The following is a 16,202-nucleotide window of genomic DNA, read 5'->3' as shown; positions in this document are numbered from 1 at the left end:
TGCACTGCTCACTGCTTGTGGCTGGCAGGGCTTGGCGGCACAGCTGTCGCGCCCCTTGCTCGCTTCAACCTGGTGGTGCTTCTCTGGCCACTGGCACTTGGGCTGGGTAGATGCAGGGACTGGCTCTTCAGACACCACACCTATGATGCGCAGGAGGTGCCCGTGAGGGGCATCCGCCTTCTTGCCCCCCCCCCTTAGCAACTTGACTAAGAGGAGGGTACAGCCTGTAGAAGCACAAGAGCTATGCAGCCAGGGCAGCAATCATACCATGAAGGGAAACAGCTTGAGAAATGAAGGATGCTATGAGTTTCTCTCCTAGAACAACACCTGTAAAAACCTATTCAAAAAAGGAACAGTTACGGGCAGCCTGCCTGTGTAAACCACTTTCACTATACAAAAAAGGCAATGGAAAAAAAAAGTAGTAGTAATAGTAACACAGGTAGAGAGAACTCTCTTACTTGTGAGAGCCTTGTGAGGTGGACATGCAGGCTGGCTGAAAACCTTGTGCTGAGGCTGCTTTTTAAATGTCTTAAGCAAAGATGAGAATTGCTTGCTTAGAGATCACATCAATTTGATGCAAACACGTGCACACACCCCCAGCCGTTTCTCCATCAGGCGGGACCAGGGGCAGCTCTACACCCACCGTCCTTTGCTGTAGCTGGCCCACTTCCCATGAATGCCCAGGAAGCAGCAGGCACCCCCCAGCCAGGGACAACCTGTTACCAAAAAGGCTGTTTTGTTTAGGGGAACTATTTATATTAGCCTTCTGGAAACTTTTGGGACCATAGGCTGGATACAAGACAGCGTAGAGCAAAGAAATCCCTTGTTTAGCTTAATGAGGAGACTGGGAGGAAGGTAACTTTCAATCAAAGGATTATATTTTTATTGCAAAAACACACAAAGGTAACATAATACACATGGAGAATCGATAAGTATATACTTGTCTGGTGTACCTAACTCGTGGTGGATGCATGTGCTATGTATATGGGGTGCATCCGAAAAGGAAACAGAAATGGTTAGGGTGTAGGAAGGTATTTTAGGGGTTCCTTAATCTGCTAAACTCAGTTGCTGACTAAAGATGGGGGATAAGGGAGGGATAGGTAGGGAAGAAGAGGGGGGGAAGTTTAGACGCACGATATATTTACCTGTGGGGGGGGAGCAGTTGGATGAAGAGAGTCCTGTGTATAGCCCCTCTAGCAGGTGGGCAGTCAGAGAGAGAGAGAGACCTGAGCTCTGCGTTCTCTCTTATAAGAGTTGTCTGACCTGGAAGTCAATCTAAACTGACCGGAAGTATCCCAGAGCTGTGGGCATGCTCAGTAACACACAATGGTACACGTGGAGTATGTGATGAAAAGGTGGAAGGGTCCAGAACTCAGTTATCAGCAAAGCTTGACTCTGGGGGAGGGGGAGTAGCTTACTTCCTGTTGCTACTGGATTTGAGTCTGGAGGTGGCTTTAATGGTTGTGATTTAATTAACAATAGGTGGTAGACTTTGCTGCCAAAGTCCTCCTTCTTTAAGGTGTTTGCATATTCAGTGATTGACTTAAACAATAAAGACATTTCCAGTGTCTCTAGAGGAAATGAGTCTCCCCAGACTGACAAATAACATGAGAAATGAGTGAGTTTAAGATTTGACTCCTTTTGTGGCCTGAAAGAGACGTTTTAGGCCTGCCTTTTAGTAAAAATCACAACTTGGAAGGGAAAAAGGGGATTTTCACGTAACAGGATTCCCCGCCTTGGGGCCGAGATCACGTGAGTGGTCTCATGGCCCCACACCAAATCAAACTAAGTAAAACACATTGAGACAAAATTATAGCAAAACAACAACAACAACAACAACAACATATCTTGTGAACATCAATAATAAAATCTCTTGTACTTGAGAAATCATGTATGCTGACAAACACAGCTCATTAGTATGGTGCCTTGTGTGTGGGGCGGTACAGAGCAGCTTGTCACCAGCATCAGGGTGGCGAAGTTGTGGTCTTCCTCGAAGGGGTGTCGTCTGGCACAGCTGGAACTCAAGAAGGTTGTGGATCCCGTTGCATACCTTGGACCTATTCATCTGGAGCGATCGCCATGGCGTGCAGTCACCTTGTTGCCTTGGTGTCTCACTGAGAGAGAGTCCACAGGCCAAGTGAAAAGTCAGATTGTTCTGACAGCCATGCTGCTTCCAAGAGAGGTACAGTCCAACAGAAAACGGGAGTTTCTTGTCTTGCGCCAGAGTTTCCAGGGATGTGAGGTGGCTCAACTTGTGTCCACAGATGGATGCTTGAGGTGTCTTTTTCTTTCCCCGCCTAGCTAATAAACATCAAGTACACCAGATAATGCTGAGCATTCATGATTTCTGAGGGTACCAAGAGTTAAACACATTAAAAAAAAACAACTTTAGGAAAAACCATAACTCTTTCTTGCTTGGAGATCTGTTGGTTTTAGCTATAGAGTTCATAGAGAAATGTTTCTTGATGCAAAAAATTCTCCTTCTGCTCACTGCATCTCAGGCTGCCTTGCTTGGAACAGAATACATGAGGTAGACTTGTTGGGATCACATTTACATGAATACAGGTTACATGCATAAGGTGTATAGAGATTGTGAAGAGAGAGAGAGAGAGAGAAAAGAAAAAACTGATTTTGAAATTTATTATCACCCAATTTGTGCTGCGTACCAGATTAGCATTGGATAGCCAATTTCTCTATAAACTGGACTTGACTGAGAATCAGAAGGGCTGATAAACATTCTGAGTCTTGCACTGTCCATCAGTTAAAGTGTCTGTTGTGGGTGACATACAACAGGCAAAGTGAGGTGTTATTTGTAAATAAACGACATAAATTGTCCTGAGAATACTTGTACTATAAAAGGAAATCACTTCATTAGCATATAGGCTCATTGCTTAGCTCCTGTGAAGGAATTTGAGATTCAAGTAAATTTTTGTTCTTTGGAGGACATTTGTCCTTTGGAGGACATGTCCTCGTTCCTTTTCCTTTGTCCTTACTTGCTGTTGAAGCAAAAAAAAATGGGTTAAAACTAAAAGATAGCCTTTGCTAAATTAGGCAGTAGAGGTTTTGCTTTGTTTGCTTCTTGCATTAAGTTGCTGGAACAAAAAAACAATTAAAACAAAAGATTGCTACTAGTTTGCACTCTGTGCATGCCCTGAGGCAACAGGATTAGGAGGGTTCCTCCTGCTTTTCTTTTCATTAGGAACAATGCATTGGCTTCTTGCATTGCTTACATAAGATCTAGAAAGTTTCAAGGAAACATAAAGTTATTAGTAAAACTTTTGTTGCTGGCACAGTGGCAGGGAGTTCCAAAGGCCACTATAATCTAAACTTTTAGCATCAAAGAAGAAAAAATGTTAATAGGTTTTAAAATGCATTTTACACACACATGGTTTATTCTTTTCTCCAACGATAATGTCTTCTTTGGAGTGGAAATCTTCCACTCCCAACTGATCCTTTTTCCCTAATTCTAGGCTTGAAAGTTATTTCTTCTTGGCTGATGGAAGAGATGAATGAAGACTGCTCTCTTCCTGCTTTAGCAGCCATGTGTCCATATGGACTTCTGCCTACTGGAGCTTTCCTATTATACTTCTGCCTGTTCAAAACATCAGAAAAATCTTGTCCTAAAAGAAATGATGTGGGCGTGTCTGAATGTACAGCCACAACACGTGTACCTTTCCATCCTTTAAATTCTAAATGCACTTTTGCTTTAGGTACAAAAATCTCTGGACTTTCATAAGGCTTTACCTTATATGTTTCTCCAGGTAAAATCTGACATTCTTTCACTAAGTTTCTATGAATTGAGGTCAGTCTGGCTCCAGAATCTATGTGTCCCCGTATCTTTTTCCCATTAATAGTCAAAAAAACTTGATTTTTACTAGGAGGGGGCTTGGAAGTGCAAGCACTGAAGAACATCATGGGGAAAACTGGTTCTGAGGCAGATGGCTCTACCTGTTGAACTGTTGCTACAGGTTCATTGCTATAGCTCATTGCTACAGGCTCAGGAGCTCTGGGACTGTATTCTGATGCTAATTCTATTAACTCTTGCAGAGTAGCTCTGTCCCAAAGCTCTTCAGGGACTTCACTCTCTGCTAGTATTTCCCTGAGGTAAGCTTTATATTCCTCTATTTCCTTTTCTTCAGGGGAGTTGTCTATTTCTATACCCTGATTCTGACTGTAAAATGGATTGAAATCCTGGTTCCCATTTCTCTCCCAATTTTGACTATCGTTTTCATATGGGGAGTAAGGGTCGTAATTAGAGAAGGCTACTGCCTGGATTGGTTCCTCTTGGATCTCCTCTTGTTCATGTGTTGCAAACCCCGTTCCAGTAACTCTCATTAATTCAGATACTTGAGCCAGCTTAAGTTGCAGTCTAGCGTAGGTCAGATGGGCCGTATTGATTAGGCCAAGATGAATTTTAGTTTGCTTATTTAAAGCATCATAAACTCCAGATATGAAATCTGGTCTATCGAAGTCATACTGGCCCCCTACCTGAGGAACTGCACCAACTAGCTGGGCCATTAATTTCTTTCTTTCTAAGAAAGCAGCTGGGCTCTCATTTTTATATTGTTCAGTGTTACAGTAGATTTTTATCATTGAGGTGTCTGGTACCAAGGTGTACCAGACGAACCTCATCCAAGGGAGCATTTCTAAACCATGTAGGTCCTGAGCAGCCACAAGACTGTCCAGAGCTACACTGTCTTGACCCTGTGCACATTTTTGTGCTAGGGGAGTGAGGTCTACACCAGTTAAATGGGGATAGCGCCTGTGAACTTTGAACATCCAGTCAAGGCAGTTGCTTCTTGATAAAGTGCCTAGTTCTCTGGCAACAGCTTCTAGTTCTGAAGGTTTCCATGGAGCATATACTAGTTCCGTGGTAACGTTATTATTAGCCACTATCTCCTTTGTGGTAACGGGATCAACTGGGCACTGTGTCCCTCCTTCCCATTGAGGGTTAAATGGAGATGCAGGTACTGCATCAGAGGGCAAAGTTTGCTCTGATTCCAATATTTCTTTGGCTCCATTCCCGTATACTGAATTTAGAGCCTTTTTTACTTGCTGTATTTCCTTCTGGCAACTCATGTGGCTTACAGACTGTTTGTTTTGTTGGGCCTGGGTCATGAGTTTTAACACTAAATTTCTGGTTTGTTCTAGATCCTCTTTTAGTTTACTATTCTCTTCATGTTCATTTGTGAAATGTTGTAACTGCCTGTTCAGATCAGTTATCCTAGCCTCTTTGTCTGCTATCTGGGCATCTTTTATTTCTATGCTTTTCTGGAAGGTCAAAATACCATTCCACAAAGCATGAGCAAAAACTGCATCCTTCTTAGCCCCTCTTGGTCTGTATTTCTTTTTGAATTCTTCACAAAGATCGACTATTTTTCCACAAATATCATTGCTTTCAAAGCAGCCAAATTTCCATGGATTCTGTCCTTTTTTTCCTAACCATTTCTCTATACAATTAACTCCTGAACTTGTGTACAAGTTCTGGGTTTCTTTAGATTCTGCTTCATTCATTTTCATGGTTTTGTTTTTTTTTCCCCTCTCATATATTGTGCTTGCTAATTGCTTCAGTTAAAAGCTCACTGGGAAGGAATTTTTTATTGAGGCTTGCTTACTCATAAGGAGCAAACAGCTGACTCCTTTTAGCAGGATCAAGAGCAAAAAGTGAGTACTGTTTCTTGCAGACTGTAACCAGAGCCATGGGTGTAAAATTTTCCTGGTCTGCATGCAGGTACTGCACCCAACTCCAAAAATCACAAATCTGTGAGTCTAGCGTTTCTCAAATCTATGTTCCTACTCCCTATGCTTTTTCCTTTAACATTCAGCAAGGTTTTTCCTAGCATCTCCAAAAGGATCTTTGCAGAACTACTGTCTGATCCTGTGTTAGCTCTGTCACACTGGCATCACCAACACATGCCTGCCCAGCTTTCTCCACCAATAATAATGTTACCAAAAAGGCTGTTTTGTTTAGGGGAATTATTTATATTAGCCTTCTGGAAACTTTTGGGACCATAGGCTGGATACAAGACAGCGTAGAGCAAAGAAATTCCTTTGTTTAGCTTAATGAGGAGACTGGGAGGAAGGTAACTTTCAATCAAAGGATTATATTTTTATTGCAAAAACACACAAAGGTAACATAATACACATGGAGAATCGATAAGTATATACTTGTCTGGTGTACCTAACTCGTGGTGGATGCATGTGCTATGTATTTGGGGTGCATCCGAAAAGGAAACAGAAATGGTTAGGGTGTAGGAAGGTATTTTAGGGGTTCCTTAATCTGCTAAACTCAGTTGCTGACTAAAGATGGGGGATAAGGGAGGGATAGGTAGGGAAGAAGAGGGGGGGAAGTTTAGACGCACGATATATTTACCTGTGGGGGGGGGAGCAGTTGGATGAAGAGAGTCCTGTGTATGGCCCCTCTAACAGGTGGGCAGTCAGAGAGAGAGAGAGAGACCTGAGCTCTGCGTTCTCTCTTATAAGAGTTGTCTGACCTGGAAGTCAATCTAAACTGACCGGAAGTATCCCAGAGCTGTGGGCATGCTCGGTAACACACAATGGTACACATGGAGTATGTGATGAAAAGGTGGAAGGGTCCAGAACTCAGTTATCAGCAAAGCTTGACTCTGGGGGAGGGGGAGTAGCTTACTTCCTGTTGCTACTGGATTTGAGTCTGGAGGTGGCTTTAATGGTTGTGATTTAATTAACAATAGGTGGTAGACTTTGCTGCCAAAGTCCTCCTTCTTTAAGGTGTTTGCATATTCAGTGATTGACTTAAACAATAAAGACATTTCCAGTGTCTCTAGAGGAAATGAGTCTCCCCAGACTGACAAACAACATGAGAAATGAGTGAGTTTAAGATTTGACTCCTTTTGTGGCCTGAAAGAGACGTTTTAGGCCTGCCTTTTAGTAAAAATCACAACTTGGAAGGGAAAAAGGGGATTTTCACGTAACAAGCCGAGGTCGTGCTTTTCTTCCAGGCAGCAGTCTGCCCTTGGGCCGTGGGCCACACTGGGATTAACCACACTCCCCAGGCCAAGCCCTTATCCAAAACACAACCACAAGCCCTGCTTCTCACCTTTCCTTTCAGACAAGACTGGGGTTGAGATCAGTCAGTCAGTAACAAGTTAGAGAGACAAAAATTGGTTACAAAGACATTTAATGAGAGACTGGCCAGATTCAGGTAACCCAAAAGGCAGGAGAACCACACTCCTGCTAGGTAAACTGTGGGGGAGGGGGGGGAGAGAGGCAGGAGTCTGAGTGACTCAAGGAGGAGATGCTGTGCTATGTGGTCCAGGATAGCAAAGTAAGAAGGGGGAAGCCTCCCAGTTCCACTCAGGCTGTAGCCAGGCTCTCCCATATCCAGTCAGTCACACTGAGGAGCCGCACATAGACAGAGAACTTGAAGTAGGCACAAGTCTTGTCGAAACTGAGGATGCCAGCTGCATACCAGGCCTCATCCTTGGGGTCCTGCACGGCGAAGGCACCCCCTGCATCCCCGTAGCAGGTGTTCTCTTGCAACTCACTCATGCCGACGCAGAAGGTGCGCTTGCCCAGCACGGGAGGAGGGCCAAGGGGGTCATGGGCCGCATAGTAGGCTGTGCAGTTCCCACTGTCAGCCACGGGGAGCTGGACATAGCGCAGGTACTCTGGGTGGGCCAAGAAGACATTGCGGCCCCAGCCAGCGATGAAGCCCACACGCCCCGGCCTGACATAGTCCCTCTTGGGCAGGCAGATGGGCATCACGGCCTCCCCAATAGGCACCCTGTGCTGGAGCCGCAACAGGGCCAGGTCCACCTCCCCAGGGAAGTCGGGGTGCAGAACGACCCGGTCCACAGGGCCAGCTGGCCTCCCATCACCCAGGAAGAGCTGCAGCGTGGGTGCAACCTCCTCTGCAGGGGCCTCAGCAGTGTGGTTCAGCTGGAGGTTCTTGCTTGTGGTCAGCAGCCATCGGTCGCTGATCAATGTGGCGCCTGCAATGCGGTTCCGCCTAGTCACCAATTTCACTTGCCACGGGAAGCTGTTCCGGGCCGCCATGAAGCCCCCAATGATGCGCTGGACAGGGCTGACTGGTGATTTCGGTCTCCCACACACTGGGGGGAGGGAAGAGGCAGCTGTGAGTGTATGTCCAGTCCTGTCAGTGACACCGAGAACCCTCCCTTCTGTTGACAGGGACCCAGAAGCCTGATTGGCTGCGGCACAGACAGCCCCAGCAGATTGTGAACCCTGCCTTGTGTGACCCCAGCCCCTGCACCAACTGGCTGCCTGTAACCCAAGCAGAGCTGTGCTGCTACCTGTCCCCTTGTAAACACAAACACCTCAAGAATCTTTTCAGATTTGGCACACACCAGGGATAAATGGGGGGTGGGGGAAGGGAGCGAATCACTGACATATTGCCATGAAGGGCTGTTAGCCAGGCTTCTGCCAGTGGCTGGACACCATGTGGCCCCTTCATGTTGCTTACATCACATAGATGTGCTTTTTCTGCAGTGGTAGCACACAAGGCAGGGAAATCTGCAGGCCTATGTGCCTTTCATTCATTTTGAGAGGCTCCCCAGCCTCTAGCTCGGCCCCCAGCCCCTACAAGTCACAACTCCCAGACACCTCCTCTCACCTGGCTCGCAGCTGGGAAGCACCACCTCACCTTTCTGATTCACCCACAGCTGCTTCTGTTGATCAAAACGGTGCAGTCCTGGGTGGGGGAGAGGTAGCTCAGGCCAGGAAGAGACAGGCAGCCCCTCTTCCTCTAGGCCAGAATCCCCACCAATAAAGATGGCCAATGGTCATCCATTCATCCAGAACATGAACTGCCCTGGAGGCCTTCTGCACACAGCCCAATGCTCTACTCCCTACATCAGCCAGCTGGATGTCTCCAGTGGCTCACAAGCAGAGACATCAAGGGGGCCCAGAATCAGCCCAGGCTGTGCTCTCCCCGCCCTCCGGGACCAGACCAGCCTCACCTTTGCTTGGGTTCTGTAGTCGGTAATAAGGGTCACATTGATGGGGGGCAAGGTGTACAACATGCCCTTGAGCACTCCCTCCAGGTGGGTGGGTGGCTGCAGAGAAAGGGGGACAGGGGTTGCTGCAAGGGGAAAGCCACCAGCATCCAAGCCCTCCCCTCAGGCCAGGAGGATCGTCCCAGCTTCCCCAAGGCCACAGCTTCCCCAGTCCTGGGGCCTGTCTCACCTACCATTGGGGGATACAGGTGCACAGCCTCCACTGGTCACCAGGACCACCACTCCCCAGACCAGACCAGGCCCAAGTGTACGCATCCTGCAGAGGAAGCAACAGTAATAGAGAGGTCCCCATTGCCCCAGAAGAGCAGGAGCTGCCCAAGGCAGCCTGGAGGCTTTATTTATGCCCACAGAGCCCCACTGCATCCAGCAGTGCATTTCAAATATGCACCAGGCAGACCCCTTTGCCTCCATCAAGGCTGAATTGACAAAAACCTCCCCATCCCATCCCTGTAGTGGGCTGGAGGTTCTCCCACTTCCACCTGTGCTGGCTCCAGCTTGGTGAGGAGGGAAAGCTCCTGCCACCACCATTCCAGCCTGCTGGGGCCGAGAAGGCGAGTGGGTCCAACAGGCACCTCTCAAGGGACAGCAGTCTTGAAGAGCCCCATTAGCCCCCCTCCCAGGCCCAGGGAAGGTTGTGGGGAACGCAGGGTGTAGGGTACCTGCACGCTGTTCCTCCTGAGGCTTCCTCACACTCTGGAGAAGTAGCACCACCCCACCCCTGGCACATTCCTGCCATTGCTGGCCTTGCAGAGGTCACAGACATTCCCGGCAGCAAGAGCTAGAACAAACCCCTGCTGGAGCAGAGCCTGGAGCTCCTCGGCACATTGCACAACCCTTGACCAGCAGCTCATTAGTAGGAGGCTATGAGAACTTGGGCCTCAGGGGTAGCCTCTAGGATTCTGCACAACTGGCTGACTTCTTCCACCACTGCTAGTTCTGGAACACTGATTTGGCACCTCTATGCAGAGGCCACCCTTGGCTCTAATCCTGCAGCCTCAGGCACCCTCTGCACAGTCTGTCTTGCTCCCTGGTTGGCAACCTTCAGTCTCGAAAGACTATGGTATAAGCCTACAGCACCCGGTATTCCCAGGTGGTCTCCCATCCAAGTACTAACCAGGCCTGACCCTGCTTAGCTTCTGAGATCAGACAAGATCGGGCATATGCAGGGTAACGGTTGCTGCTGGAACTGCGCAGGCAAAGGGCACCTTCCATCACTGGGAAGTAGCCAGTCTTCTCCTCGTGTTTTCCTGGGCCATGGGTCAACACTCAACATGATCAGTTTGGGAACAAGCTCAGACAGGGTGGCATCAAAGCCCAGTAGCCACTCCAAGCCCTGCCTCTGAGTCAGGGGCTGCCACTGCACGCACGTCCTATCATCTCTGTACTGGGTGCCACTGCACGCACGTCCTATCATCTCTGTACTGGGTGCCAGGCACACTTCATAGCACTGCTACCTGCAGCACCCTAAAACAGCAGGACTGCTGCGGCTCCAATTCTGCTGCCTCCCAGGCATCAATCCATAGCTGCTCACATGAGGTGAACTTACCCCCACTCCAGGCCCAATGAGGAAGCAAATCCTCAAGGACAGGAGTCCCTCCCCATGAGCTCACTGTCACTACTCCCTTCAGAAGCAATGCCAGATGTGCTCTTCTGGACTGGCTTTTGAAGGCCAGTAAACATAGGACTGTGTGATTGTGCACCCCTGCACCTCTTTTTAATCAATCCAATGCTGGCTTCCTAATAAGATGTGATTGGCCCATTTCTTAGCTCTAAATGTAGGGATCTGACAGCACAAGCCAAGGCACTATACAAAATCAAATCCGAAGAATGAAAAAGGGCGATAGCTGCAAACATGATCAAACAAGCTTTATTGGAACAAAATGGGAATTCGGCCTCCCACCCTAGGCGAGAAAGGACACACTGAACACCTCCAAACTGTGCCTCTTTCCTAGGTGTTCATCCTCAGAAGCTCCAAAAGCTCTGGGGCACGATGAAGAAGCAGCAGCATTCCAGAGCCTGACCTTGACCAATTAAAATGCAACAGCAGGTTTCTTTTATGACCCCCTCAAGAGATAAGGTTTCCTGCCTCACTGGCTCTCAGCAGATCAGCTGCTGCCAAGTTGTGAGGACACGCAGCCTCGAACCACAAAAAACACACCCTCCCATTGCTTCATGATTTCCGATTCAAGTAACCAACCCCAGCCTGGCCTCCTGGCAGGGTCAATATTTGCTCACTCTGCACCAGGGACATCAAGGACCAATTTGCCAGGTGACCAAACCCAGGGACAGTCCAAGAGGCACAGCAATTGGCGTCTCTTCCTTCTGCAGCAGAGAAACAGCAAACCCAGCTGGGGCAGAGATCTTGCACAGCTAGGCATCCAGTGGCTGGACTCCCATGTGCCACCCCAGATTGTCCTCATCAATCAAGCGTCTATGTGTACAAAAAGATGGCCACAGCCAGGTGCAGACAGGCTCTTCCCAAAGCGGGGGTCTTCAGTGGCAGTGATCTGCTCCCACAGCCTCCTTCACGCTCTGGAATCCCTGCTCCCTGAAAATCAAGACACAGCAGTCACATGTGCTGACCGCCCAGCACAGCCTGGCTCCCTGGCCTTGAATGCCCCCCAGAAACCCTGCCCCATAAGGAACTCCTGTATTTGCACAAGGGGCCCGCCTCCACACCTGTCTCCACCCAGAGGTGACCAGAAGCAGTGAGGCCAGGAGTCAGGGTCTTTTAACTGGAGAAGAGTTGTGACCCACACATCACCTAAAACAAAGTTTCTATCTTTTTTTTTTTCTTTTTTTTTCCTATGAGAGAAACCATACAGGTAGGCATTGCTTGTTAATGGGGGGGGGGCTCATTAGAAGAGCCTGGAAGGCACCACCAACACAGATAAAGATTCTCTACTTCTCTGGCCCTGCCCCATCTAGGCAGACATTTGCTCTCTGTCTGCCTGCCTTCCATCCCCACACTGAAAATTCACCTCCTGAACCAGCCCCCACATCTCACACCACTGGTTCTGCCTCTTGAACTCTCCAGCACTTGCCCGTCTCTGTGACCCATTCCCAATATCTCCCCTCCCCATAGACTGCAATTTCTCTATGCACTATCCATATCGCTCCTGTGTTCGTGAGTGAAGAGTAAGACTCAGCATAAGGAACTTCAGCAGTGAGGAAGTTTGAGGTTGATAAGATCTACTCTTGCAGTTTTCCCAGAACCTCCTCACACAACAAACATAGGAAGGAGCCCAGTGTGACTAACTGTTCAGTGGAGACAGTTTCTTGGCCTGTTGAAATCAGTAGGACTGGCCCAGCTCCCTGTTCAGGCAATTCCCACAGTATGAATTTTCAAGGTTCTCTGTGCCATGCTGGCTGCATTTCGCTGAGCTATGCAGCTAACGGCCCGCCCTGGATCCAGATTATAATTCCAGTCCTGCATAGGGGGAGGGTCTTGGAACCTGGAGATAACCAGCCTGTGACCTCCAGCAGCAGGAAGGGGACACAGCCTGCCACTCACCTCAACAGCACTTCCAGCTCTTGCTTCACAGCACCCACCAGAGGCGGTCCATGATAGGTGAGGCCAGTGTACAACTGCACCAGCGAGGCCCCCGCACGGATCTTCTCCAGGGCATCTTGTCCACTGCAAACCCCGCCCACACCAATGATGGGCACCTGGCCTGGAGAAAAGAAGGGATCCTGTCTAAGAGGGTCTTTGGAGGCCTCTTCCCTCCTGTGGTATTTATGTGCACAGGCGCTGGGCTTTGAGATGCCTTGTTATTTGACAACAACACAGCAGAGCACACTCTGCATCTGCGCAAAGAATGCTTTGCTGACCTTGGTAATATGCTGAGAGTCTCCAAGCCCAGTGCGATAGTATTTTGGAGATGCGCTTCTTATTTCAGTCAATGGAATGTTGTGGTTAGCTAAAAAGCTAGCTGGTTATAGCCAGTGTGAATTTCAGCAACCTTCAATAATTTTCCCTATTGCATAGCTTTGTATCATGTGTTTTGAGAATGAATAAAAGTCTGAGGAAGCTGGCTGGGAGAGCGGACTTCTCTCTTGATCTCATACCGTCCTACTTCCGGCTCAGCTCTCCCTGTATCAACCCTCTGAATGAACGTCTGCCGTCTCTTTCATTTGCTCTACCCCTCGCAGTTTCAGCTCCACTCTCAACCCTCAGAGTGCTTCTGCTTTTTGCACTCTCCCATCAAGCCACAAGCTCCAAGCCTTGTGTGCTTCCCAAGCAGTGTCAAACTGCTACACCCTCCCTTCCTTCTACCTCTGCTTTCTTACCTTGGGTGAGAGAGTACATCTCCCGGACCGTTTGGGTGGAGAGCTGGCGTAGTGGAGCCCCACTCAGGCCTCCCCCTTCACCACGGAGAGCTCCACACAGTGTATTGGGACGGCTCACAGTGGTGTTAGTGACCACCAATCCATCAACACCTAACTGGGAGAAAAGAGATTCTGGTCATTGTCAGAACAGCAGCAGCAGCGCTCTCCTCCCACTGTGACCTCAAAAACCAGAGAATGGCACCCCTCCCGGAACAATACACCCCCCCAGGAAAATGGGCAGGCAGGGTGGGGGAAAAGGTTGGCGAGACCACTTGCAGCCTGCCTGGCTCACCTCACAGACGACACTGGCAATGTCCCGCTTGTCCTGGGCTGTCAGGTCTGGGGCAATCTTCACTAGCACTGCTGGCTTGTGCTCAGATGCCAGGGAGTCCCTCTCAGCCAGCACCTGCCAGGGGCAGCAGGGCACACAGTTGTGAGCCAAGCAGTGCAGGGGTACTGTTTGAGACCCCTACCCAGGCAGCCAGACACAACACAACTGGGAAATGGCACGGCGCCATGAGGAGAAGGAATCACCTCTCCTAAACAGGAGGCAACAACCACAGATGAGCAGAGAACAGTACAGGCCGCTCCAGACGACACAAGTGGCAGGCCCAAGGAGGGTCAGGGCCCAGCAACTACCTTGGCCAGCAAAAGACGCAGCTCTGCTTTGCCTTGCAGGTCCCGCAACCCCGGCGTGTTGGGACTGGACACGTTCACCACCACGTAGTCGGCCAGCGGGCCCAGCACCCGCACCCCTGCAGTATAATCTGCTGCTGCATCCACCGAGGCCTTGTTCTTGCCGAGGTTTATTCCAAGGGGCATCCCCGCTAAAGAGACATGGACACAGACAGGCATCAACCACCCAGGAAGGAGATGAGCCTGAGGCCATTCTCTGAGACCCACCAGCTATTGATGATGAGCCACCAGCTATTCCTCAATGAAGCGCCAGAGATGTGCCATGCTGGTGAATAACGTGTGCCACAGGGAGTCCAACAACTAAAATGCATCCAGTTATTTGGCTGCGAGAACTTCCGTGTCTCTCTCACTTTTGGCAAAAAAAGAAGACGGGACAATAAAGGATCTCTCAAAACTCAGAAGGGAAGTAGAGGGACAACCCTCCTCACCTGCACTAAGCCGATGCTGCGTTTCCTGCCGGGCCTGAAGCCTACGCGCCACCATAGCATGCCCATGGCTGTTGAACCCATACCTGTGAGGCAAGAAAAGCTCCATCAGCTCCCTCCTCTCAATTGCAAGGGCTGCATCCTTTCCCTCACCCCACCATCCACCCCCCCCCCATCAGAGCAGGCCCACACACTGCTCCCACTCACTCCAGCCTCCTACCGGTTGATGATGGCCTGGTCCTCAGGCAGCCGGAAGACCCGAGGTCTGGGGTTCCCCTCCTGAGGCTCTGGTGTGACACTCCCCACCTCCACAAAGCCAAACCCCATCTTGTAGAGCCCATCTACAGCCTCTCCGTGCTTGTCAAAACCAGCAGCCAGGCCCACAGGGTTCCGAAAGCAGCGTCCAAAGACTTCCATCTCCTGCCAGTGATTGCAGAACAAGCACCTCGGCTGAATTAGTGAGAACTGGCACCTCCCGAGGAGAAGCCACTTAGGGGCACAAAGGCAGGGGACAGTGATGGGGTATCCCAGCCCAAGCCCCTCCAACGCACCAGCATGCCTGAGTCCACCTGGTTGGTCCGCGGCACAATCCCCAGAGCGACCAGGCGCACGGCTAGCAGGTGGGACGCCTCGGGGCCCACCAGCCTCTGCAGGGCCGGCATCAGCCGCGTGGTATAGAAGTGAGGGTCTCCTGTTGCAACAAGATAGGAGGCAAACAGCAGGCCACCCCCACCAAGGACCACAGCTGCCTCTCTGATGCGCTGCTGGGGAGGGAGAGCAAGATTGACAGTTAGACCCCAAGCCTGTGCATGTCTGCTCAGAGTTAAGTCCCATTGCAGTCAATGTGGCTTACTCCCAGGTAAGTGTGGATAGGATTGCAGCCTCAGAGCCCAAGCCTGTGAATGTCTACTCAGAAGTAAGTCCCATTAGAGTCAATGGGGCTTACTCCCAGGAAAGTGTGGAGAGGATGGCAGCCTCAGAGCCCAATCCTATGCGTGTCTCCTCAGAAGCAAGTCCCCTTATAGTCAATGAGCTTACTCCCAGGTAAGGGTGGACAGGATTAGAGCCCAAGCCTATGCCTGTCTACTCAGAAGTAAGCCCCATTATACTCAATGGGGCTTACTTCCAGGTGAGTGCGGATAGGAGTGCAGCCTCAGAGCCCAAGCCTGTGAATGTCTCCTCAGAAGAAAGTCCCACTGCAGTCAGTGGGGCTTCCTCCCAGGTAAGTGTGGGTAGGACTGCAGCCATAGCGCCCAGTCCGCTCCGACCCGGGGAACAGGCCCAGCCAGGAGGCCCCGCCAGGCCGCCCCCCTTTCGCCGGCCGCCGCGAGGGCTCCGGGGGCGCCAGGCTCTCACCCGCAGCGTGGAAGCCGCAGCGGCGCCACCCGCCATGCCGGCGGGGACTGCACGTGGGCAGCTGAGCACTTCCGGTCGCGCACAGGCAAGGAGCGAACAGCTTCCTAGAGCGCCGCTACCAAAGAGGCAGGATCCCCGTCGTCACTTCCGACCCCCTTTAAGCGCCACCATCACGCAATAACGGCAACGCCCTTCACCCCAGCTGTCCTTCCTCGATCGCCCCCTGGCGGCCAGAGGCTCCTGGGACGGTCTGCGGACCTGCCGCCGCGCACGCGCATTCCGACCCCGCTGGCTGGGAGCGCGGGCTGTATCTCTCTGGCGCCCCTGCAGGCTGCGCGGTGTAGTGTCGGGGAGGGAGGCGAAAGTCTCACTGGGAGCC

The 16,202-nt window shown here is 50.4% G+C and overlaps 2 protein-coding genes and 1 pseudogene across 3 annotated transcripts; all 3 read right to left on the bottom strand.

The window, feature by feature from the left end:
- Positions 1 to 7,335: 7,335 nt before the first annotated feature.
- On the bottom strand, positions 7,336 to 9,272 carry LOC136660632 (haptoglobin-like). Its single transcript, XM_066637940.1, has 4 exons — positions 9,191 to 9,272; positions 8,961 to 9,056; positions 8,615 to 8,692; positions 7,336 to 8,093 (listed from the first exon to the last, which is right to left on the bottom strand). Exons 1-4 carry the CDS (start codon positions 9,270 to 9,272, stop codon positions 7,336 to 7,338), a joined length of 1,014 nt encoding a protein of 337 aa, XP_066494037.1.
- Positions 9,273 to 10,082: 810 nt separating this feature from the next.
- Positions 10,083 to 10,202, bottom strand: LOC136660777 (5S ribosomal RNA; annotated as a pseudogene).
- A 660-nt stretch (positions 10,203 to 10,862) lies between these two features.
- DHODH (dihydroorotate dehydrogenase (quinone)) lies at positions 10,863 to 15,893 on the bottom strand. Of its 2 annotated transcripts, none has more exons than XM_066637335.1 (9): positions 15,824 to 15,893; positions 15,019 to 15,231; positions 14,688 to 14,887; positions 14,471 to 14,553; positions 13,986 to 14,173; positions 13,639 to 13,752; positions 13,308 to 13,461; positions 12,532 to 12,691; positions 10,863 to 11,565 (listed from the first exon to the last, which is right to left on the bottom strand). In XM_066637335.1, exons 1-9 carry the CDS (start codon positions 15,857 to 15,859, stop codon positions 11,511 to 11,513), a joined length of 1,203 nt encoding a protein of 400 aa, XP_066493432.1. In that variant the 5' UTR covers positions 15,860 to 15,893; the 3' UTR covers positions 10,863 to 11,510. The 2 variants fall into 2 exon arrangements, with proteins under 2 accessions (XP_066493432.1, XP_066493433.1); XM_066637336.1 differs by having other exon boundaries at positions 15,019 to 15,228; positions 15,824 to 15,872.
- Positions 15,894 to 16,202: the final 309 nt, after the last annotated feature.

Source organism: Tiliqua scincoides, chromosome 9, assembly GCF_035046505.1.
Source record: "Tiliqua scincoides isolate rTilSci1 chromosome 9, rTilSci1.hap2, whole genome shotgun sequence".
In the NCBI taxonomy this organism is placed as follows: Eukaryota; Metazoa; Chordata; class Lepidosauria; order Squamata; family Scincidae; genus Tiliqua; species Tiliqua scincoides.
The sequence above is the reverse complement of the archived record's forward strand: the minus strand, read 5'-3'. Positions and strand labels throughout refer to the sequence as shown.